This window comes from Nelumbo lutea, chromosome 3 (genome assembly GCF_056320005.1).
Source record: "Nelumbo lutea isolate HS-2025 chromosome 3, American lotus-T2T, whole genome shotgun sequence".
In the NCBI taxonomy this organism is placed as follows: Eukaryota; Viridiplantae; Streptophyta; class Magnoliopsida; order Proteales; family Nelumbonaceae; genus Nelumbo; species Nelumbo lutea.
The window spans coordinates 45,758,007-45,782,525 of NC_142686.1; the positions used below are offsets into that span (position 1 = coordinate 45,758,007).

The window sequence follows — 24,519 nt, forward strand, 5'->3', positions numbered from 1 at the left end:
ACTGGTTAGTTGGTAAGGTCTATGGCTGCTTGTAACAGAGACTTGGGATTGAATCCCACCTACACTAGAGTCCGAAGATGGGATATCCTGGGTAGCCCATATATATTATACCAAATATATCAATACTTTGTTTCTTAGGACAAACCCCATTTCTGTGCTACTTCAATATTTTATATTTCATTAATTTAAGGGAAAAATAACTTTATATAGATTATATTGTTAATGATGAAAAGAATAATCATTTCTAAAAAACTACTTTTTATGAATATTTCTGAAAACTACTTTTGAAAATCTGGACAAACGTTGAACACAAAGAGGACCAACTGCGCATAAATTCCCATATGGAGGAAAATTCTTGTAAAGATTTTGGTCCACACTCCTTTACTACATTCTTCTTCTTTCATATTTTCTAGCAAATCAAATATAGCCTATATGGAGGAAAATTCTTGTAAAGATTTTGGTTCACTTAACACATTCTGCTTCTTTCATATTTTCTAGCAAATCAAGTATTAGCCTAAATGAAAATTAATAAATGCCAATATAATTTGTTAATATAGTTTTTCTTTAATCTAGTCCAAAAAGTTGATGACCTGGTAGTTGAGATGGTTACTCAGTGTCCTTTCAAATATAGAATTACAGGCCCTTAGTGGTGAGGTCTAGGGGTGCAAATGGATCAGATTTTGATCCGATTTGAACTCGAATCCAATCCAAAATTAGCAAATTCGGATATTCTCTATCGGACTTTTAGATCAGATCAGATCGCAAAAAAATTTATTTATTTGGGATTCCGATTGAATTCAAATCACCCTCAATTTGATCCAAAAGGATTCGATCCAATTCGATACTATATATATATATAATATTATAATTTTGTAAAAAGACAATTGTACCCCATTTTAACATTTTGTTCTAAAATTGATATGTTGTAATTTTATTAATTAAATAAACCTAAAATTGGAAATTTGACATCAAACATGATCGAACAAAACAAACCCTGAAATCCTTTTCTTCAATGCTTTCGTGTTTTGTTTTTGTTTTGAACCTGAAAATTGCTGAGAAGTGAAGAGTGAAAACCCTAGCCGTTGTTGTTGCTTGCCACCACAAGCCATCACCGTTCAATCTTCACCATCGCCGGTCTCGACACGCTCACATCATCCAACACCAGTAATCGTTCGTCCCTCTCCAATTTATTTTTTTCCATTTTCCCTTTTTCGTTTCTAGTTCAGTAGTTCCACCGAGATCACCTTAAACCTCACATTTTTTTTTGGTTTGTCATTTCCAGTTTCGTCGGTAATCATAGTGTTGTTTGTTGTTGCCCCCATTCTCCAAATCCTCTTTCCCACCACTAGTTGTTCAAATTCGTTGAAGCTAGGTCAGCCATAGAAGAGAGTGAGAGGCAAAGACGTGAGGCTATTCAATCAAATCGAATTGGATTTGTACTAGCTATCCGATGAAATGATCCAAGTCGAATTTGAACAAGGGAATATAGAATCCAACGAATTTGAATTTGAATTCAAACCTTAGGATTTTCTTTTTTATCAAATCAAATTTGAATCGGATTCAATCTGTTTGTAATGTCAATGAACTTTTCCTGCACCCTACTTTGTCCCACTGTTCCTCCTTGTTAATGAATCTGCTTTCCTCTTTTTGGTAAAAAAAAAACACAAAAAAAAAAAATCTCACCATAATGTATGATATGTAATACCCAAAAAAACCTAGCTTTTTATGTTGTTGGAATACATAGGACAATATTTATTTTTAAAAAAATTTCTTTGACATGATTAATTTAGTGGGAAAATATTTGATATTGAAAAGACATGATAATAATAGAGTTTTCACCAATCAGAATCTACCCTAAATTTTGATAAGTCGCACATGATTGGTTAAGATATAAGTATAACACATTTATGATACAGGTCAGATTGGTCAAAAAAATTTCAATATCATGTCTTTCCGGTAACATAGCCAATGTTAGTTCGGTCCGGTTTAATGGAATGTTGGTTCTGAACTCCTGGTCCAACAATGAAGGTGGGCCGTGGGCCCGCATGAACCAGAGGCTCCGCAGCATCACAAAACAAACACCCTGCGTACGCTGTTTGATTCTAGATTCTATTCTCTTATTATTATATACATATATCTATATATATATATATATATATATATATATATTTTGTTTTAATAAAAGGAAAGAAGAAAAAGGAAGAAAAGAAACGCTTCCCAATCCCATCTTCCGCCAACAAATATATTCTTCTTCTCTCTTTCTCCTGATTGTCAACTCTAATACGGGTTCTGATTTTTCCATGAACAACACTTCGACTCTCATCGAAGCTTCCCTCTTATCCATGAAAAGAAGGTTCCCTCTTTGACGCTTTCAGAGTTTCATACAGACACAGAGATCGACCATGGGTCAGGCCTTTCGCAAGCTCTTCGATGCTTTCTTCGGCAACACCGAGATGAGGGTGCGTTCTTCTCAATTTTTTCTTCACTCTGGTCTCTCAATTTTACCTGGTTTGCTTTTTAATCATCTTTTCGCTGGCAGGTTTTAATCTATTAATTTCTTATCGTTTTTTTCGATGGTTTCATGTACTTTTATCTGGGTTGGTTTGAGGCTTCAAGTTTTTTTCCCCGTTTGAAAATACACATAAAATTAGTGATTTATGTCCCGCTTTAATTACTAGTTTGCATTTATTGCTGTTATCTCCTTTCCTTTTTCTTCCCTTTAAACGGGTACTTGTGAGCTTGAGTCTTTACTCTTACCTGTATGATTATGAATTTCAACTTCGTGATAATGGGTGGGCAAGTGGGTTGGTATGTTTATGGGTGAAATTGATTTGATCTCAGGTCGTTGCTTCAATTCTCACAATGGATTTTATTTTTATGAAGCGGCAAAATTCAGCTATTTATTGGTGCATTCTGGTTATTGTCGAGTTTATTGCTGATATCCTACACCTGAAAAAATAGTTTACTGAAAAAATTTTGATCAGTTAATTGTATTATATTTGCTTGGCAATTTGCTGAACTGAAGTTGCTTCTAGGTCCGTTCATAATGATTGAATTGTGCCCTTCCGCATTTACTAATGAGAATTAAGACAAGTGTGATTTGGTAAGTCACTAATGTTTGATTGTTTGGGGTAAGAGTGAAAGGGAAGAACAGGATTCATGTAACCGTCCACATAGGTTTGGGACAAGGCTTACTTGAGTTTTGTTGAATGTAATAGGCCCAGTGATTTCTGTTAAAAACATATTGATAGAAATATTTTTTTGAGAGAAATGGTAAAGAATATTGATATAAATATTGTTTTTACCAATATCAATGATAAAAAATGAATTTATTAAGGAGCAAATGAAAAGAACAGTGGTGTCGAAGACTAACAGCAGGAACAAATGTGTGATGTACACAGCATGTAACTGACAAAAAGCATATAATCATACAAGAAGGAAAAACAGTAGCAAAGCAATCCTGATGTGTTGATGTGCTCCTCGGCCTGGATCTCTTTGGAGGAGTTCAGGCCTCCCAATCCCTCCTCTTGCAAATGAGTCTGTCAAGTTATTAGCTGCTCTGCGAACCACCTGACAAACTATTCAGGTTGCTGGCTAAAAACATAGCCTCCTTATAAGATGTCTAAGCTGCTAAGGTCCATGTGTTGTTATTTATCAAGAAAAAGGTCCATGTGTTGACAGAGATGCTTATCCATTCACAACATGGAACCTTTTCAACCAATAGGCCATTCCTGTGTGAGAACAAGGCCAATTTTAGCCCTTGTAGCAATGCAAGCAGCTCAGCCTTCTCCTACTGGACTTGAAAAGTTCATGCAAATGGATCCTTCATAGTTTCTGAAGACACCATCTATCTTGGGCAGTCCTGATAAAAGAATATTTTTAATAATAAAATCCTTCTGCAGTTGATTTCTAGCCAGGGTGTGCTGGAGGTATCATGTACAGTTTTTTAATTCTTTATGAAATATGTTATTAGAGAATTACTTTTTGGTTAATTCTTTCACTTTAAGGTTTACTTACTTGATCGGTATTTTATACTATAAAACATAGGATATAAAGGCTAAAAAGGTTTTCTGAATTGGAAGGTTTTCTCATCATACAACATAAATTGTATTTATAAAATTTTTCTTTTTCATAGAAAAGTTTAGTTATGTTAGAGAGCTAAGATGGAACCTAAGGTTATTGAGACTTAAGATCTCATAATACACAAAGTGAGTGTTCAGTATTTTTGGCTTTCTTTATAAACCAGGCTTATTATAATTTATATTAGTCATTTTCAAATGGTTCTTCACACATGCATGCATATTTAATGTATTGCTTCCATTACTGATTGATGTATGTAACTGTACTTTTGAGATTCTAAATTTTGATAAACTTCTGTGAGAAGGTTATTTTTCCATATTATAAAAATATTACCTAGGTTTTCTTTTTTTTTTTTCAACTTTTTGAGACAGAGTGGCCATGTTTTTGTTGTGCCACATAGTCTTTTGTATTTCTCTGTTATTTTCTTCTGTAAAACTTTTTCTTTACATATCTGACTTTTACATCTTATTGCAAGTTGCAATTCTGACAATGAAACTAGAGTTAATAATAGAAAGATTCAAATTTTTGTGAAGCATGCAAATCAATGCTAGTACACAAACTCATTTTCTGATAATATTGCACTTGGGTGATGAGGATGACAAGAGGGAAACCTTCTTTTAATATAGTTCTTGATAAAGGCTTGGGCTACTCATGCTGTTTTTCTACCTCAGTCTCTAGGGCCTTGTTGCATCTTTCTATATCTGTGCATACTTTTATCTTGTTAACATTAAAAGAAAAGCTTGTAATAGGTAAAAAAGATACATAGGAGCTGCATACCTCCCTCTACAAAAGATACAAGGTATGGGCTTTTTGGCTGATTGATACAAAACATATACAACTAATCTTCTCTCCTCAGCTTAGGAAACAGAAAATCGGCAAGGAATCTCTCCCGGTCATTACAAAGCCTAGAGAAATTCAACACTCAAGATCTGATAAATAGAAGTATGAAGAAAGATAGTATGTTCAACCTTCCCTATGATTTGATGATTTGATCTTTGAAACTTCTTTTCTTAAAAAAAATCCATTATTTCTGTCCTGAATAAACCACCAAATGGCAAAAGTAAAGTTGCAAAGGACTAAAATTAGCCCAAGCACAAGGATGGTCGGATCTGATGGTTGAAGGAAATTGTAAGGTGGTCTTCAGATGGCTGGAGAACAAAGATGTGGGTCCTTGGAGGCTGACACAGATGATCAGAGAAGCCATTGCTTTGGCATCCAATTTGAATTGCACGTTCAGATGGATTCCTTGTTCAGCTAACTTAATAGATGACACTTTGGCCTAACCTGGAGTGAAGAGAGAACAATTTTTATTGGGAATACCCATAGTTTTTAAGGTGCCAAGGCGAGGCTAGGCAACAAGGGGGCGCCTTGTCATCTAGTCACCTAGTCACCTAGGTGATGTTTTTTTTTTTTAAGTAAAACCATATATCCTAGGGTAGTTCCCTAGGTTCCATAACCATCTTTCCTTAATAATTATCCATAATTTTCATAAGAGAGGTATAGATTTTATGTTTTAAGTTTAGAAAATCAACATTTTGTGAGAAGAAAAGGAACAAAGGAAAGAAAATTCAAAAATATAGGGGCCGAACCCCTACTTTTGTTATAGGAAAAGAAGAAAAGAAAAGGTGGAAGAAGAAGATCTGTAAGAAGAAAATGTGTTGATTAGACAAAATTTTAAGTTCTTCCCTTGCTTGGTTCAGGTTCTGAAATCTTTGAGGATTCAATTAAGGATCAAAACTTCGATTTGATATGCCCGTATAGGTGTATTGTATTGTATCTTTGGCACCCCAATACACATGTTTACTGCTGTTTTCGGGAAGGGAACCCATTTTTAAAATAATATATATATATATATATATATATATTTAAAAATGAAATTGAAAACCAAAGAAATAAAAAAATAGGGGGAGTATCATTATAAGTACTGATACACCTCTGCTGATACACAGAGGTGTATCGGTAGTTTGGTACTTTGAACCATGGGTTCAATACAGCAGTTAGCAATGTTTGTGTTGATTAAACCCTAACAGATAAGAAAATAATAAAAAGAAATTAGTACATAAACACATAAAATGAGTATTCTAGTTTAATAATGCCTATTTTATAATTATAATGTCAAAAAATTAAAAATATAAAAGTATTTTATAACATAGTGCACAAACTACTTGGCGACTGGGCGAGGTGAGCCTTCAAGGGCGCCTTGTCACCTAGGCGTCGCCTTGACAACTATGGGAATACCAGAGCCTGGAATTGCTGCAAATCTGACTTAAATGAAAATTTTTGTTTCTTGGCCTTCTTTATATTCTTGTTGATGCATTGAGTTTCTGAATTAATACAATTACTAATTATTGATCAAAAAAGAAAAAGGTAAAGTTGCAAAGGTAGTATTACCTTGGTATGTACCATGGGTATCCATCACATCAACTTCCAGAAATTGTGACAGGGGACATTGTAATAAATGCCATTTAATTACATAAGCAGTTTAAAAATATATTGAAAATAAGAAAAGCAGAGTGTGAACTCACTACTGGATGTATCTTTCTTGTAATTATATGAGTGCCAGATGCCAAGGGTTCTTGCTGACTTCAGTTGGAGCATCATCAAACTGTTATAAGAAGTGTCATACCATGTACCAAGTGCCAAGTGTCAGCACAATGTCCAAGCAGTGGCACGTTTAAACCTTTTAATTTCAAGGTATCCCGATAACACTGCCCAAAGGATGTGCCATTGTTTGCTAGATCTTTCAGAAGCCAATATTCAATCAATGAAGAGAAGGAGAATAGGGTTACTTGTTGCCTTCCAAAATACTTGATGAAATGGTTCCGAACTTTGGCTTTGAACATAATGAAGAACGTTTGAGACTGGTTCTGGCTAAATGTCAAAAGTGCAAAATAATTCTGTCATGTCCTTTTTTTATTGTTAAAAGTATGATTTTATTGATTGTAACAAAGAATGCTACATACAACGAGATTTGCTTCTTCGTTAGGCCGGCATGCACAACATAATCCCTTTCTTCACTTTAAGATATGGCTTTTCATACAATCTTCACTAATTACCCCCTAAAACAGTTGTTCCCACTTCCCAGTTTATCCCCTTATCTTGCAAGTGAATCACCTAAACTATTTACAGATCTGGAAATCCAATTAACTGACACTTGCAATTCCCTTGCTAGGTGTTTGATTTCCTTTAAAATGTGCATGTTTTGCCATCTACCTTGGCTATCCTTCTTTAACTATACTACCACAAGTCCTTCCACCACTAACCATTGTATGTTTAATTTTTTATCTAGCCTTAGGCCTTGTAGTATAGCCATTATTTCTGCTTTCATGGAGTCCCCAAACCCTATGGGACCTGAAAATATTGCCACTACAGCCTTGTGGCAATCCCTAAACACACCTCATATGCTAGAATTACCTGGGTTTCCCAAGCAACACCTATCAAAATTGAGCTTTACTTGATTTACTGGCTGACGTGCCCACTCCTTTTGGAAGTTGGTTCTAGTGGATGAAGATTGCACCACTAAAATAAATAAATATATACATATTTTACAATACAAATATATAATTGTATGCATGTATTATGTAATAACATGTTAATTATAAACTAGTAGTGTATAAAATAAATCAATAAATGATTTAACAACAAATCACACACACTGAATTTCAAAAGAAATGACGACTTTTGAATAACCTGCCTGGTACAAAATAATGAATAAATACATATACAGGGATTCAGAGCCCTAATTTTTTATCTTTACTTATGGCCCAAAATATGTTGCAGATACTTATAAAGGGGGTGTGATCATTTATTTGCATCCAATAAGGTGTTTATATCTATACAACCCACCTAGTTGGTAACCTAGGCAATAGTCCTCCAAAGTGCCTAGGTAACTTGCCTAGGCAAGGCTTTGACTCCAATACTTGTATCCATTTTTATATCATCTACCTTTTTGCTTTTCTTGAAGTTGTTTCTTAGAAAATTCTGTACATTTCTTTCTTGTTTCCAACAATGTTTTGGCCATTTTCATTTTATATTCTGTGCTTTTTTTCCATGACCCTGAAACATTTTTCTTGTTAATATTTCTCCATTGAGCTGGCTTAGGTTGTGATGCTTGGTTTGGATGCTGCGGGTAAGACAACCATATTATACAAACTGCACATTGGAGAAGTTTTATCAACTGTCCCAACAATAGGTAGGTTACTTTGTGTTTGGCAATTGTATTTTTGCTGCCACGAATTTGCATTTTATTTTCCAATTTCAGGACAATGCTATTGGATTGATGAATTAATCAAAATTTACTTTTGATCTGATAGGATTAATTGGATTAATATGCTATTCTAATTACAGCAAATGTTGGGGTTGAGAGGGAAGGAGTTGGAAAGACTGCAAACCTGGAATTAAGAAAAAGACATCAAATGACTTTAATTTAAATCTTCTAAACCACTTCAACATCATCATTTAAGATTTTGGCAAAAAAGATGAGGAGACAAAGAACATTTGAATAATTACAAGAAGCCGAAAGTTGATGGGTTTATCATTGTAAATCTATAAAAGCATCCTTGTATTGCTTGTGTCCTCACTTTTTTGACCATTGATAAATCTCTTTGTTATTGATCAAAGAATTTTGGTTTGAATCTGAGAGAAGCCACTTTGTGCAACCAAGAAAAAAGCTAAATGTTAAGTCTTATAAGAGTCTTCCCCTACCAAGACCCTAGATATCCCGGACCATCATTGTGGAATGGCCCTTCATTCATAAAACAGAAGGACTATTAGCTTCAAATAGTGGTAGAAGTCATGTAGTGGGAAATGTTACCCTCTTTTAATTTATTTGCTTGATAATGTATAGGAAATTAGAAGAATTCTTTTTGGTTCATAACAAGATCAAAGAGAATTTTTTAAAGATAAACAAATAAGGTATAAAGAGAGAGCTTATAGGATGGGAGGACAAGAGACTAGAGCATGCTGGCTCTCCCATTTACAATACAACAAACCCTTAGCCTAAGCCTCGAGAGGACCCCAATGTAGCTCTTCCCTCCCTAACCATTCTCTAGTTAATGAATCTGCTAGAGTTTTGGCTGATTCTCAGATCTATTTGAACAAGATATTCACACTTGAAGCTCATAACTTGCCTCTCTAATAATATGACAAAATCCAGTCTGTCCCCACCATTTGTCTTCCATCCTAATCACCAATTATGAATTACCCTCCATGTCAGCCCTCAGCTCTAGTGGAATGTCCTATATGTTGTGAATAAACCAATGGAATCTTCTCCTTGCAGCCTCTGAGTGCTCCCTTTCATAGCTTCAAACATCTAAGATGAAGGGATTGCCACCTTAAATTTTATTAATAGAGCAACAAAATAACCTAGGAAGGGAATCTAGAAGTTTTACCCCTTGATAGAACCTGTAGAGTTCATGCAACCTCCTTAGAGCAATATGACAGCATTACATGCAAACTTAAAGTGGTTATTACCCTTCTCCACATGAAGACTAAAGTCATAACCAACATAAAACTATTGACACAGATGGCAAATATGAGATCTCTCCAATAAATAAATATTGAAGTACACAAATAATGTAATATATGTAGAGATGTAGACAGGGATACTTAATTGTTTTTATATGTTTTTTATATGCAGATATATGCTCCCCATCTTTATTTGTAATTGTTTCAGGCTGCTATTCTTGTTTTCCTCTCTGTCACAATCAGCAGAGGTATTTTTGTCATTGTGTCACCTTTTCATTAAGTAATATAAAAGTCAATGAGGGGGGCGGCAGAACCTATTCATTCTGCTCTCTCTTCCTCTCATTCCTTCTTCTCTTCTCCTTCTTTTCTTCTTCTCCTCTGTTCTTCTTTTCCTTTTTCTTTTCTTGAACAGATTTCGAACTAAACCTAGGACTTCTAAAACAATATTTCAAGTTGGTATCAGAGCAGGTTTAGGTTTTGGTTTTGGTCTCATGTATGCTTAGCCCAGCCGGCTGCATGAGACTCTATTAGGGCTGGAGTTTCAGACCTTTTTTTTCCTGATTCCTGGAGGTCGATGGAGTTTGGTTCACTGTTATAGCACTTTTTTTATTTCTGTTTTTCCCAGTGATCAGGAAGAACTAGAGACACTTGTTCAATTGAGGTTTAGGGGTTAAACCTCAGGTTGAAGGTGGCACTCAATATTTTCTGGGTAGTTTTTTTATTTGTTTAGAGATCGACTGCAAACATCAGAGATACTTGTTCGATTGTGTTCTCTTCTGATTTCTAGGGTTTTTCCTTGTTGGAACAACCAGTTTTGTGTTGCGTCTGATTGGTTACAGCTTGACTGCTGATTTTTTAAAAAGAAATCATTTCTTTTTATCAGAAAAGAACTGAAAAGTGTGATATCTTGTTCGGTCCAGCATGGAGAATATTGAAAATGAGTTTAAATCAGGGAAGAACTTGTAGGGGCTGGTAGTGTGACAGACAGCAACTCCTTCCAGATTACGACCATCAAGTTTGATGGAGCAAACTATCTTGAGTGGGCTCAATCTGCAATGATGGCCATTGGAAGAAGGGGTAAGTTAGGGTATGTAAATGGTGACACTAAGATGCCAGCCATGGAAGACCCTTCCTATGCAAAGTGGGTTCAAGAAATTTACCCAGTTTTGACTTGGCTTTGCAACTCAATGCAGCCTCATATCAGTAGAAACTATCTTTGGGCAAAGACTGCTAAAGACATCTGGGATAATATGAAGGAAACTTACTTTCAGCCCCTTGATGTAGCAAGGGCCTATGAGCTGAAAATTGAAGTGGCAAATTTGAAACAGGGGAGAAACCTGTTTTGATTTAATTCTCAACTTTGAAGTCTCTATGGCATGAAATTGATCACTTGGAAACAATTGAATGTGAAAGTCAAAAGGATGCAGCAACATATAACAAATTAGTGGAAAGAAATATGGTTTTTGAATTCCTTGCAGGGCTAAATTCTGAATATGATATTGTGAGACAACAACTTATTAGGGAAAGCGTTTCCTTGTCTCAAGCATATTCTTTAGTGTGTAATGAGGAGAGTAGAAGGAAGGTTATGTTACACAATTCCCAAATTGAATAAGCTTTAGCAACTATGAAGCTGAAGCATTATAGTGATGAGGAGAGAGAGGTAAGGAAGGAAGAAAAAATGGAGGTCATTTGTGACTATTGCAAGAAACCTTGACACACTAAAGAGACTTGTTGGAAGTTTCATCTTTAGTTGGCACCTTCAAGAGTTAAGAATAAGGGAAGCACAAATGTTGCCACTGCTATAGATGTTTCACCCTCTACTGGAGCTAGATCTACTTCCTTGGATGCCTTGGCTACTGCCAGGGAAGCCTTGACACAGTTGAAGAATGAAGCTGGCATTATTGGACCATCCCAGTCTACCTCTGGTCCTTCTACCTCTACTTCAGCTTTTGCTCACTCAAGTACAAGAGCTACTGCTTGTCATGCCTCAACTCCAGGTAACACTGGTCTTGTTTGGATAGTAGATTCGGGTAGCCTCTGACCATATGACCAGTTTTGCCTCATTGTTTTCTTCTTATCATTTGTCCTTTGGTAGAGGCACCCTTTCCTTATCATCAGCTTTACATGTGCCCAAACTTGGTACTAACCTTCTTTTTGTTAGTATCATTACTAAAGTCAAAATTGTTCAGTGGCCTTTTTCCTATCATTGTGTTTTCCAGGATCTAGTGACAAAGAAGGTGATTAGATTGGCCATTAAGCGAATGGGATCTACTTTCTTGAGCATCCACCTAGAAGAAATAAAGGTGTTGGAAAGCCTTTTGTCTCTCAGTTTGTGAGTCAGATTATGCTCTGGCATAATTGGTTAGGTCATTTGACTTTTTGGTCTTCAAGGAATCCTTTTCCTACTTTGTTTGAATCAATCCAAGTGTTTGGACTAAAGTGTGAAAGTTGTGAGTTGGCAAAACATTGTAGATCAATCTATACTTTGAGTAATAAAAGAAGCATTGTTCCTTTTGAAATTGTGCATACTGATGCTTGGGGACCATATCATATCACTGCTATGGGGGGATACAAGTATTTTTTGTTATTTGTTGATGATTATTCTTGTTTCTCTTGGGTTTATCTTATGCATTCCCGTTATGAGGTCCCAATTTTGACTCGTGCTTTTCACCAAATGGTTCTTACTCAAATTGGGTTTAGAATCAAAGCTTTCAGATCTGGTAATGCCAAGGAGTACTTCACTAAATCATTGAACTCATACTTCCTTGAATATGGGGTTATTCATTAGAGAACCTGTCCTCATACCCCTCAGCAAAATGGGGTAGTTGAGAGAAAAAACAGTCACATCCTTGAGGTTACAATCAACATTATGCTAAATTCAAATGTCCCTATACGTTTTTGGGGGGATGCAATTCATATGGCTGTGTATCTCATTAATTGAATTCCTTCTTGTGTACTAGGTATGAAAGCTCCTTTCACTTTATTATACCCTGAAAAACACTTGTTTACCATCCATCTTAAAGTCTTTGGGTGCACATGTTTTGTTCAGATTTTGGGGCCTAATCATTCTAAATTTGATCCTGAAGCCTCCAAATGCATTTTTCTCAGTTATGCACAAAATCGAAATGAATATTGTTGTTATGATCCAACTTCTGGTTCTTAGTTTGTGTCTATGGATGTTACATTTTTTGAGGATGTTCCTTATTATACAGGAGTTTCATCTCAGGGGGAGAGATATGAGAGAGGTGTGTTTGTTCTTGAAGTTCCTCTTCCTATCCTTGTTCTCGAAAAGGAATTGTGTCAAGAGGATCATTGTTATAAATGTAAGGAGTTGAGGGTTTTCCATAGGAGGTGGAGGTAAGTTAATTTTGGTGCTCTTGTTCAGCCCAAGCCAGTTCTAGTTTCCTCTACAGTACCTAATCTAGTTACTACAACTTCACCTTCCACTCTTGAGACTACCATCACGGAGCCATTGCCTTCTACTGGTGATCTTGACCTTCCCATTGCAGTTTGTAAGAGGAAACGAAGATGTACCACATCCACTGCTAATTGCATATCACAATTTCTCTCATATGACCACCTTTCACCATCCTATAAATCCTATTTGGTATCCATTTCTGCTATATCCATTCCTAAAACTATGCAGGAAGCTCTCTCTGTATCTAAGTGGAAGGATGCAATGGAGGAAATGAATGCACTCATTAAAAATGAGACATTGAAGTTAGTGGATCAACTTGAAGGAAAGAAACCAGTTGGATGCAAATGGGTGTTCACTGTGAAGCATAATGCAAATGGATCAGTTGAAAGATATAAAACCCATCTTGTTGCAAAGGGTTACACACAACCCTATGGAATTGATTACTTTGAGACTTTTGCACCAGTTGTTAAGATGAACACTATCCGTGTTCTGTTATCACTGGTTGCAAACTTTTCATAGCCCATGTTTCAAATGGATGTCAAAAATGCTTTTCTTAATGGTGTTTTGCAGGAAGAAGTGTATATGGAGTTACCTCCTAGTTTTTATGATGCAAATGCAAGCAAGAAAGTTTGTAGACTCAAGAAGGCATTGTATGATTTAAAGCAATCTCCAAGGGCTTGGTTTGGTAGGTTTAGACATGGTTTAGAGAAATTTGGGTATATGTAGGTTCACTCAGACCACACATTTTTCATCAACAAGGGTGGTTCCTCCTTGGCACTCTTTGCTGTATATGTGGATGATATTGTGGTAACAGGCAATGATGTTGATGAGATTAATTCCCTAAAACAATTACTTCACAAAGAGTTTGAGATGAAAGATTTGGGTCATCTCTAATATTTTCTGGAAATTGAGGTGGCTAGATCTAAGCATGGTATTTTCATTTCTCAGAGGAAATATGTCCTTGACCTTTTGGAGGAAACGGGAAAATTGGGGGTTAAACCTGCAGATACTCCCATTGAATTGAATCATAAGATAAGTGTAAAAGAAGGTGAACTCCTTGATGACAAGACCATGTATCAACGACTGGTTGGGAAACTCCTTTATCTCTCTGACTTGGCTGACATTTCTTATGCTGTCAGTGTTGTTAGCCAGTACATGCATTCTCCAAGAACCACTCATTTGTTGGCTATTGAGAGGATCCTAGCATATCTTAAGATGTGTCTAGGTCGTGGAATACTCTTCAAGAATAATGGCCATATAAAGATTGAGGTGCACACTAATGCGGATTAGGCTAGATGTGTAGCTGATAGGAAGTCTACCTCTGGGTACTGTGCCTTTGTTGGAGGAAATTTAGTTTCATAATGAAGTAAGAAACAAAATGTAGGTGCTCGTTCAAGTGCTGAAGCAGAATATATATATCTATGGTTGTGATCTTTACTTGAAGAACTTGGAATTGAGCATGAGAAGCCCTTAATGTTGTATTTTGACAATCAATCTGCTATTAATATTGTCCATAACCCAATACAACATGATAGGACAAAACCTGTTGAGGCGGATCAACACTTTATTAGGTAGAGAGTTGCCTCCCAAGAAGTGTGCTTGCCATATATTGCCTCTGATATGCAGCTTGCTGATTTCTTCACCAAGACAGTCACTAAAGTCAGGATGGAAACAGATTTACGCAAGTTGGGGATGCTCAATATTTATTCCCAACTTGAGGGGCAGTGTAGAGATGTAGATAGGGATACTTAATTGTTTTTATATGCAGATATATGCTCTCCATCTTTATTTGTAATTGTTTCAGGCTGTTGTTCTTGTTTTTCTCTCTATCACAGTTGACAGGGGTATTTTTGTCATTGTATCACCTTTTTCTTATGTAATATAAAAGCCAAGGGGGCGGCAGAACCTATTCATTCTACTCTCTCTTCCTCTCATTCCTTCTTCTCTTCTCCTTTTCTTCTTCTCCTCTGTTCTTTTCTTTTTTCTTTTCTTGAACAGATTTCAATCTAAACCTAGGACTGTTACAGCAATATTTCAAGCAAAGGCAGAGCCAAGTATAAAGTTGGGGGGTCCTTGGCCCCCCCAAACATTTTGTTAAAACCAGACCTTTGTATAGTAACACATTAATAAAGTAGGTCCTAGCTACCCCCCCCAAAAAAAAAAAAATAAATAAATAACAAAACAAAACAAAACAAAAGGTCCCATTAAAATGTTAAGGAGTGCTCTCTAATGCCCCTCCACTTAACTCCCAAAATTATAAAAAAAAGACATTGTTTTATTTTTCTTTCATAAAAACCCATAATAAACCCAAAACCTCCTACACTATTTCTCTCCAAGCCCTATCTATTATCTATCTCATTTTCTTGTTTTTGCCAAGAAATCAGACCATAGGAAAAATTAAGTCAATTACATTGAGAAATGTATGCAGGATTTGGGACTTGCCACAAAGCCTATGACCAATAGATATACTAAACATAATTTTTTTATTACCATAAACCAAAAAAATATCTATATAACTTAGCCCCCCAAAAGAAAGTTCCTGGCTCTACCACTGATTTCAAGTATATATGATAAAACAAGAAACTGAAGAAATCCTTTTAGATGAAAATGTTGACCCCTAGAATTTTCAATAGAGAAACCCTTGCAAGAGAATTTTTGATAGAAAACATTTTGGTGAAATTGGTATATTAGGTAAAGTCCATGAAGATATTTCACCCATTCTCTTCAGAAGATATTGTTCAGGAAGACTGTCTCTTCATAAGATATGATGCTGGCAACACTTTATTGAGGTGGATCAACACTTTATTAGGAGTGATTTTAGTGGACTACTGCCATGCAGACAAGAAAAATTCAGCATCGTAAGTACTATAATTGAATTTCTGTTATCTCATCAGCACTTCATTAAATTAAATTTTGATGATTGTTGTTTGGGCAATGTAAGAGGCGTAAGCCTCCCAAATACAATGAGGAGGGAGGAGGAGGAAGAAGAGAAAGAAAATTCTCATTTTTCTTTATTTTTAATAAAAATATTTTATATTAAGAAAAATGAAGATGCATAGCACTACTTGAAGGGGGGGGGTCTTTCTTTCCCCTTATCTTCCCTTCCCTTTTCTTTTCTTTCTTTTTCTCTTTTTTTTTTCTTCTTTCGTTCTTTTTCTCCCCCTTCCCTTTCTTTTTCTTTCATTTCCTTTTCTTTTTTCTTATTTTTTCTGTCTTTTTACATGAGGTGTGCATGAGGCGCATGAGGCATACGCATGCTTCATGAAAAAAATGTATGAGGCGTACACCTATAGCATGCCTCATGAAAAAAACGTATGAGGCATACACCTCTTGCACCTAAGGTGTACGCCTTGGAGGTGTCAGCGCCCCTGGCATATGCCTTAGGGCATTTTGGGGGCGCCTCACCTGGAGGTGCGCCTCCAGGTGTACGCCTCCCACACCTTTTAAAACACTGCCTAGGACTGTAAGGCAAAAGTGGAGTCGAGTCTATAGGAACATTCAAGGAAATATTATTTCCTTGTTTCATATTACAATGCAATTCAATACTTTACCATTATTTCCATGTTTTATGGGCCTATAGGTTATAGGAATTCTACAAGGGCAAATAGTTCACTGTTTTTCACGGGTTGAGCTTGGAAAAAAATTCTTGGTTATAGGATTCATTGGTGGAAGGGATTCAAGGGTAGTTATACACTGGCTCAAAAACAACAAAAATACTTCTTGGGAAGCAGACACATAGAGAAACTTTAGAGTTGGTTAGGGAATTGCAGGCAACTTTGATTTGGATTCAGAGGTCCGCCAATAGCTTAGCTGAGGCATTAGCTAAGAAGGGGGTTAACCAAAGAGTTCTGTTCTGGGAGGTCATCCCCCATGAGAGTCAATAGCGTATCTAAATTTGGGAAAGGTAGGAGGGGCTGGCCTAACTTTGTTTTTTTTTTTTTTTTTATAACAGTGAAAAATTTTATTGGTTATGAGAAAAGAAATGTATTTACAGATGAATGCATATCTAGCTGTTAGGCTAGCCACAGCTACCTAATCCCTTTTCTGTTAATTGCAGTGAACTAAGTTATCAACCCAACATACAGTTGCTCCCTATTAGCTCCTTTCCTAGCATCAGCTACTCCATTTTCTGCAGTTTGTTGGGTTGGGTGCTGAAAATTTTTATTTTGGGCATCCACAGTGGAATTTTTTGATATATCCTTGGCGTACTATATGTCCTGGGGAGGGATGAATGATACTGGTGGAGTTTCCCGCTTGAATAAAAGGGTAACATTTTTGTAAGAATACTTGTGCATACTTAATGTAGTTATTGATTGATCTGGCTCTTTAAAGAATATTTGCTGCATACTCTTTAAAGAACTAAAGAGTTCTTTTTTTTTTTTTTATCAATAACAACATTTCATTACTTAATCACAAAAGAATTACAGAGAGGAAGATAAACTTTCTTATCTTCCAAAGGGAGCAAAACAGTCCCAAGAACAAAAAGGAAAAATTACACTTGTGCCCAAAACATTGATTCCCTCACGACTCCTTGCTTAGCTAATCCATCCGCAAAGGAGTTAGCTGATCTTAACTTCCATCTCCTGTACCAACCACCTAAGTTTTCTCCTCTCATTACTGCATCCATAGACTGCTATTTTCTTTATTCAGCCACCCTACCACCACCTCTGAATCCCCTTCAATGAAGAGTTTTCTTATATTCATTTCCTTGGCTCTTTGAACTCCTTCCAAAACTGCAAGTATTTCAGCCCTGAGAGAGTCACCCACCCCAATTGGGCCGGAGAACATGGCAGTGACAAGCCCATTCTCATCCCTAAACACACCTCCAATCCCCGATTGTCCAGGATTCCCCCTACTGCTTCCATCGAAGTTCAGTTTTAAGAAGCCAGCTGGTGGGGGAGTCCAGGACACACACAAGATTGCTTTGGACTGGGTGCAGTTAGCAATCTCACCCCACTTCCTCAACAAATCAACCACTGTGAAATCTGTAAACAGCTCAGGCGATTTCATCCACTGAGTAACCCTTATGTGAATCAAATCTCTCAGTTCTTAAATACTTTATTCTACCTCAGAAAAGATTCTGGAATTCCTTACCTCCCATAGGGCCCAACAAACTGCAGCCCTCAAACATCTCCACATGGTCCTTCCCCTTTTCCAACGGCACCTGAAGAAAGAAGGGGAGAAGAGGCTTTGCAAATTTGAAGGAGGATTCCAGCTACACCCAAAAAGGGAAAGAGCCCACCCCCAAATGGACTTAGCAAGCTGGCAAGTCACCAATAGGTGAAAACCAGTCTCCCCCTCCACTTTACAAAGAACACACCAGTAAGCGGATAAATAAGTCTTGGGTCTTTTCTTTTGGAGCAGATCACCAGTGTTGATTCTTTCCAGATAGGCTTCCCAACAAAAACTACCAACTCTAGAGGGAATAGGTCTGCACCAAACTTCCTTAACCGGGAAGGGAGAGCCAACAGGACTAGGAGGCTGACTTGGGACTTTGAAAAAAGAGTTCTGTTTACCCTCTAGGGTAAAAGGGAACATTTTCAGTTATCTCGTAAATTATTTCCCCTAGGTTGGGTTTTCAAGTATTATTGATGCTAGATAGTTTTATTTTGCGGCAGAATCATCATCATGTAAAGCATAATATTGATTGTGTTATTATTTTTTCTGGTTTTATGCAGGTTTCAATGTAGAGAAAGTTCAGTATAAGAATGTGATTTTCACAGTGTGGGACGTAGGTGGACAGGAGAAACTTAGGCCACTATGGAGGCATTACTTTAATAACACAGATGGACTGGTAATGATTAACAATCTCATATATCTCAATGGGGATTCTTGCTGGTTGTTTCAGTTAATGCTACTGGTTTTAATATCTTGGTAGCTTCTCTTAATGTATCTGTGCTTCTGTGATAGCTGCTAATTCTTTTTTGTCTCAAACTGAAGCTGTAATTGTATATATTGTTTGCGAAAAGCTAATAATTGTAATAACATTTTGTCTTGCTCATTTTGTGTATGCAAAGTAGTTTTTTATGCTTTGCTCTCTTGATTTTTTTTTTTTTTTGGGGGGGGGGGGTGGTTGGTTGGTGACTTGGGTTTATACTTTATTGATATATTCTGCATTGCAGATCTATGTTGTTGATTCATTGGACAGGGAAAGAATTGGAAAAGCAAAGTTAGAGTTTCAGGTTCTATTTTCTTCATTATTATTCTAATTTTGATTTTTCTGACTCTGACCATAGTTTCTTACTTGGCCTATTTATTTTATTTCAGGCTATCATCAGTGATCCCTTCATGTTGAACAGTGTCATCTTGGTTTTCGCAAATAAACAGGACATGGTCTGTACAGATAATTGCTTCAGTGTTTTTTTTTTTTTTTTTCATTTTTAAAATCAATTGCTTTTCAACCACACAGACAACAAAGAAGTACACTTGTGCATGCACATTCAGATAAACAACAATCATGCATAGCTATGTCCTTAAACACAACTTGCATGCTAAATGCAGTGAATGGTCACTGCCTTATAGACTATATATTTCTCCTCAGGTTTAGAGCTGTCTGTGCTATCCAATTGTCTGAACTTCAGTCACCATTGACTTCTGTTTCAGTTATTTCCTTCCCCCACCCCTCCCCAAGTGGTTGCATGCACTTGCTTTCTGCCCTAGACAGACAAACGTCTAGAATGTTGGTGCTTTTTCTGGATTTTTGAAACCAGTGCAGCCAGATAGCTCATCAAAGGTCTTCTTGAACATTCAAGTGTGACAAAGACAAACAGTTCAATATTATAAGCCTTAGAACTCCTAGAGTAAGTAGACAAGGATCATGTCCCATTGGAAGTGAAGAGATGGCATTTACCTCCTTGTAGTTGAAGTGGTCTCTAAGTAACCAAAGCATGGAGATGAGTAGATGACATTCATTTTGGTCTTTACCAAAATGAAAATTCTGTGTAACCCATGGGTTTGTAAAAACTACATATTTAACCTATGAGGTTGAAAATTCTATTTTTTTTTGGTAATTAAAAGATAACCTTATCTCTTAAGAGAAAAGAATGAATTATAGACAAACTTTCAAGAAGTCCCACTGACTGGCTGCAGATGGTGCTGATCACAGCTGCAGGAATAGTTCTCCATACACTTTTAGCCAGCTTGGATAGGGCTTTGAGATCCCAACACCATAGCAGATCCAACACTATACTTGGCATGGCCCAGGATAAACCCACAGAAGATAAGAAATGTCTCGATAAAGAAATAGAAACAGATCCAAGACAGCCGCCCAAACTAAAGCATTTACTTTGGTGGGGGCTATCAAATTCCAGATAACAGCAGCAGGAAATTCAGGCCTGTCTCCCTCTAACAAGTTTCTGGCAAAGGACCTCACTGAAAATATTCCATCTACACTCCAGTTCCCTCACTTGATTGATTTCCCAATCCTGAAAATTTCTTCCGAACATGGGGCTCCAAATGATGATATTATTTGAGACTTCATAGCACTCTGCCACCAATGCTTCTTGATTGTCTGCAAGAAGAAACAATTGGGGGAACATCTCTGCCAATGGCCTTTCACATCACTTGTCCTTCCAAAAGCTTAAACGCTGCGCATTTCCCAACTTCAGAGCCAGACCTCTACTCAGCAAGGGATAAATGTCCATGATCTTCTTCCAAAGAGAGCACCCCAAGGAAGTGACATTAGAACTGGTTACCCAGTCCCCTCTATCAGTATCATATTTAGCTGCTACTAGTTTCCTCCACCAGCTTTCCTTCTCTTTTCCAAATCTCCAGATCCAAATACCTAGAAGAGTTTTGTTAACATTTTCAGCTTTCTGATCCCCAAGCCTCCTTTTTCTTTTGGGGAACATACTTGGTCCCAACTGACCAAGTGAATTCTCTTTTCCTCATCCCACTTTTCCTCCAAAAAATAAATAAATAAATGCAAGAAAATAGTAGAAAATATACTTAAAAATAATTTGTAAGTTACGAACTTTGATACCTTATCAGATTTCTAAGCACACCATATGGCAGAATGTCGAATGCTACTGTTTTTGTTGATGTTTGCTTGGAAATGGAATGTCATCAATAATTCATTTTATAAACCTTTATCAGTATCATCAGAATGTTACCAAATGCCATTTCAAGTTTCAAATTTTGGCATGCTACCCCAACCTTGGCCATTAGACCAGTTAATATTAAGGTGTTCTAGTGATTAGGAGTGCAACTTGAGTTGGGTTGAGAAATTGTTAAATTTTAAATGGCCTCAAGCCGGAGTTGAAATTCTTTGGGGAACATACTTGGTCCCAACTGACCAAGTGAATTCTCTTTTCCTCATCCCACCTTTCCTCCAAAAAGTAAATAAATAAATGCAAGAAAATAGTAGAAAATATACTTAAAAATAATTTGTAAGTTGCGAACTTTGATACCTTATCAGATTTCTAAGCACACCATATGGCAGAATGTTAAATGCTACTGTTTTTGTTGATGCTTGCTTGGAAATGGAATGTCATCAATAATTCATTTTATAAACCTTTATCGGTATCGTCAGAATGTTACCAAATGCCATTTCAAGTTTCAAATTTTGGCATGGTACCCCAACCGTGGCCATTAGACCAATTAATATTAAGGTGTTCTAGTGATTAGGAGTGCAACTTGAGTTGGGTTGAGAAATTGTTAAATTTTAAATGGCCTCAAGCCGGAGTTGAAATTCTTTGTGTCTGGCAACCCAAACTTGCACTCCTAGTGGTGCTGGTAGAATCTATGTTATGCAAGAAAGAATGAAAGAAAAAAAGAAGGCAAAAGCGTAAGTTAACGTTTATATTTATAGGGTATTGAGGAGAGGATCTATCTTTAAGCCATGCATAGCTTGTTGATTTACATGAATTAACAAAATGGTGCACAATGAACATGGTATATGAACACATAAAATTGTGACTTTGGTGAAGGTTTCCAGTGTTAAAGTGTGCATAATTTCATTTTTCTCTTCCTGTTAAGAAAGGAGCAATGACCCCTATGGAGGTGTGCGAAGGGTTGGGACTCTATGATATCAAGAACAGAAGATGGCATATCCAGGGAACTTGTGCTCTCAGAGGAGATGGCCTTTATGAGGGTTTGGACTGGTTAGCTGGAACACTCAAGGAATTAAAAGCCAGTGGACGCTCCACTTCAGTGGGCACCTCTTCTTTCTAAACCACCCAGGCAAGCTTTCCAGAGTATTTATTCTTTTTCCTGCATAAGATTGGCAATAGGCCAATGGCAACCTCTTCTCGCATATTTTCTTACCTACCACATCTCTCTGCAGGTTCATCTCAAGTTCAAGTTGTCTTGCCTTAAGATGCCTGGGTAACAGGAGTTTCAACCAAGTCGTACCAGAAAATTGCAGGACTTAATTTTGTAATTGCGTTCAAAGCTAAAGTTCTCTTATTACACTCCTGGCTTTCTGATATTGTCAAAGCTATGTTGTTATTTTATGACAGAAACATCAACATATGCAGCCAAAAAAAAAAAATTCAAGATGTGGAGCCTACAAATTTGTGAAGTTTAATTGAATTTTGTTGAACTTATGCCTGGAGTGTTGCCTGTAATACTTCCTGTATACTACTGGGGAATGGATGAGAATGTTAATATGGGTTCCTTTGTCCTTTGCCTGGCCGTGGAATACGAAGTGTGTTTTACGATAGCAGTAGGTATTTATTAGAAGTTTGCTTTGTTTTGCAGTTTTTGTTGAGCTAGGAAGATATCCACAATTGAGAAAACACTGGCTGTTTGCATTTCACAACTCTCAAGCAGATTCCATGATGCTTTGGATTTCAGTCTGGTATGTGCCGCATTGAATTGTAGTTGTTCAACTCGGGCATTATTTAAAAAAAAAAGTCCATTCCATCTAAAAAAGTGAATGGTTGATTGAATGGTGTAGATTGCTTTAATCAATAGGGCAAACTATGTTTCACCGGATATATGTTTTAGGAATTTAGGATATATACAACCCAATACAACCTCTGGTAGGCAAGGTTCAAAATATCAATATGCCTGATATGCTGGCTGGTTTGGGCAATATTGGTTCTTTCACCCCCTGAACCAGTCAGAACCCCGATACACTCTGTAGAGGCGTATTGGGGAGCTCCCGGAATGATATGTATCGGCCAATACGGGCTTATACGTGTTGATACTTTGAACCTTGCAGGAACTAGGGCTGCAAATTGTATCCGATTGTCTAAATTTGAATTCATATTGATCCCATTAAGGGTGATTCCAAGCGATCAAATATGGAACCACACCTATCCAATTCGATATATTTCAATTAAAACATATATACTCTAGTAAAATTTTGTATTGCATGTATTAGTAGAGTTGGTTATAATGGTAGTTTGGTATGTTTTTATTAAATTGTAATAGGTTTTAATTTCAAGTAATTTTAATTCATTTTGATCTTGAAATATGATACATAGTATTATATTTTGATGGTTTTAGTTTAATTTGTTTATTCTATTTATTCAATGTTCATTTACAGTCGAGATTCGATTCCAAGCTGATATAAATCCAATAGATAAGATCCAATTCGACTCCTGATGGAAATAAATCAAGTTTGGATCTATCCACATATTTCATCCGTTTTGCAGCCGTGGGAAAAACTCTTGACATATAAGATCTATCAGTGGCCTGTAAAGAAGAAACAGGCCCACTAAATGGCCTACATAAAAAGAGGCCCGTTTAGTGGTGGGCCACGATCCACTTAATAATAAGGGTAATTTTATTATAAGATTTCGTTAAGATGACGAAAAATAAGACCTATTTTTGCAAAACTGCGTATTCCGTTGCCGGGAATCGAACCCGGGTCTCCTGGGTGAAAGCCAGATATCCTAACCGCTGGACGACAACGGAATTGTGATTAAAAGAAACACTGAAATATATAACTAATCATTGGAAGACTGGAATACAGAATTTATGATACCACCGGGCCACTGACTGCTCTCGTGTTCAACCCATCATCGCTCCGCCGGAATCCACTTTATTGGAAGGTGGATGAGAAATGGTGAGGGATAGAGAAGGCAACGAAAGCCAAGTAGCACGTTGAAGATGAAAGCAATGATGAGGGGTAGAGAAGCCATGGAAGTAGGGGTGTTCATTGGTTTAAAGCAATGTTCAGGTGACCGGCTCTGTTTTACTCCAAACCCGGTCTCTGATAAAAACCGTTGAATTAGTCAATGAATTGTTGACCAAGATGGTTTGACCGTTGAACCATTCAACCCAGAGAACAATTTATGGTTTATTGACTTGTCAAAAGGGAAGCTCAGATTTGAGATTTGAGATCTACTGAGACTCTGAGAGAGATGTGTGAGAGAGTGAGAGAGATCTCACATTTAGAGATCTGGGAGAGAAGTTTAGACTTTAGATTCTAGATGATAGATTTGCAAGAGAGAGTGTGAGATTTGATTGAGAAATCTCAGATCTACTCCCATTTTTCACCACCACCATTGTTGTTGCTGCCATCACCGTTGTCGTTGCCGCTGTAAGTCACTGCCATCACCGCCGCTATTGTTGCCGCCATCGTTGTTGCCGTCGCCGTCACCGCT

General features: G+C 36.9%; 1 protein-coding gene and 1 non-coding gene across 8 annotated transcripts; one reads left to right on the forward strand and one right to left on the reverse strand.

Moving 5' to 3' along the window:
* The first annotated feature begins 996 nt into the window (after positions 1-996).
* On the forward strand, positions 997-22,586 carry LOC148864685 (uncharacterized). Of its 7 annotated transcripts, XM_088976165.1 has the most exons (10): positions 1,012-1,164; positions 1,917-2,087; positions 2,329-2,459; positions 6,644-6,774; positions 8,182-8,272; positions 18,643-18,758; positions 19,087-19,146; positions 19,232-19,297; positions 21,941-22,144; positions 22,248-22,586. In XM_088976165.1, exons 5-9 carry the CDS (start codon positions 8,188-8,190, stop codon positions 22,133-22,135), a joined length of 522 nt encoding a protein of 173 aa, XP_088832291.1. In that variant the 5' UTR covers positions 1,012-1,164; positions 1,917-2,087; positions 2,329-2,459; positions 6,644-6,774; positions 8,182-8,187; the 3' UTR covers positions 22,136-22,144; positions 22,248-22,586. The 7 variants fall into 7 exon arrangements, with proteins under 7 accessions (XP_088832286.1, XP_088832291.1, XP_088832285.1 ...); XM_088976161.1 differs by lacking the exon at positions 6,644-6,774 and having other exon boundaries at positions 1,015-1,164; XM_088976164.1 differs by lacking the exon at positions 1,917-2,087 and having other exon boundaries at positions 1,021-1,164.
* A 1,169-nt stretch (positions 22,587-23,755) lies between these two features.
* Positions 23,756-23,827, reverse strand: TRNAE-UUC (transfer RNA glutamic acid (anticodon UUC)). The gene has a single exon. It is a non-coding gene; the product is annotated as a tRNA-Glu (tRNA).
* Between the last annotated feature and the right edge of the window lie 692 nt (positions 23,828-24,519).

Bases quoted from the DNA above. Each gene is read 5' to 3' on its own strand.
- LOC148864685 (XM_088976160.1), top strand. From the start codon at position 2,403: ATGGGTCAGGCCTTTCGCAAGCTCTTCGATGCTTTCTTCGGCAACACC. The intron at 18,759-19,086 runs GTAATGATTAAC...TCTGCATTGCAG, and splicing joins TTAATAACACAGATGGACTG to ATCTATGTTGTTGATTCATT. The intron at 19,298-21,940 runs GTCTGTACAGAT...CTTCCTGTTAAG, and splicing joins TCGCAAATAAACAGGACATG to AAAGGAGCAATGACCCCTAT.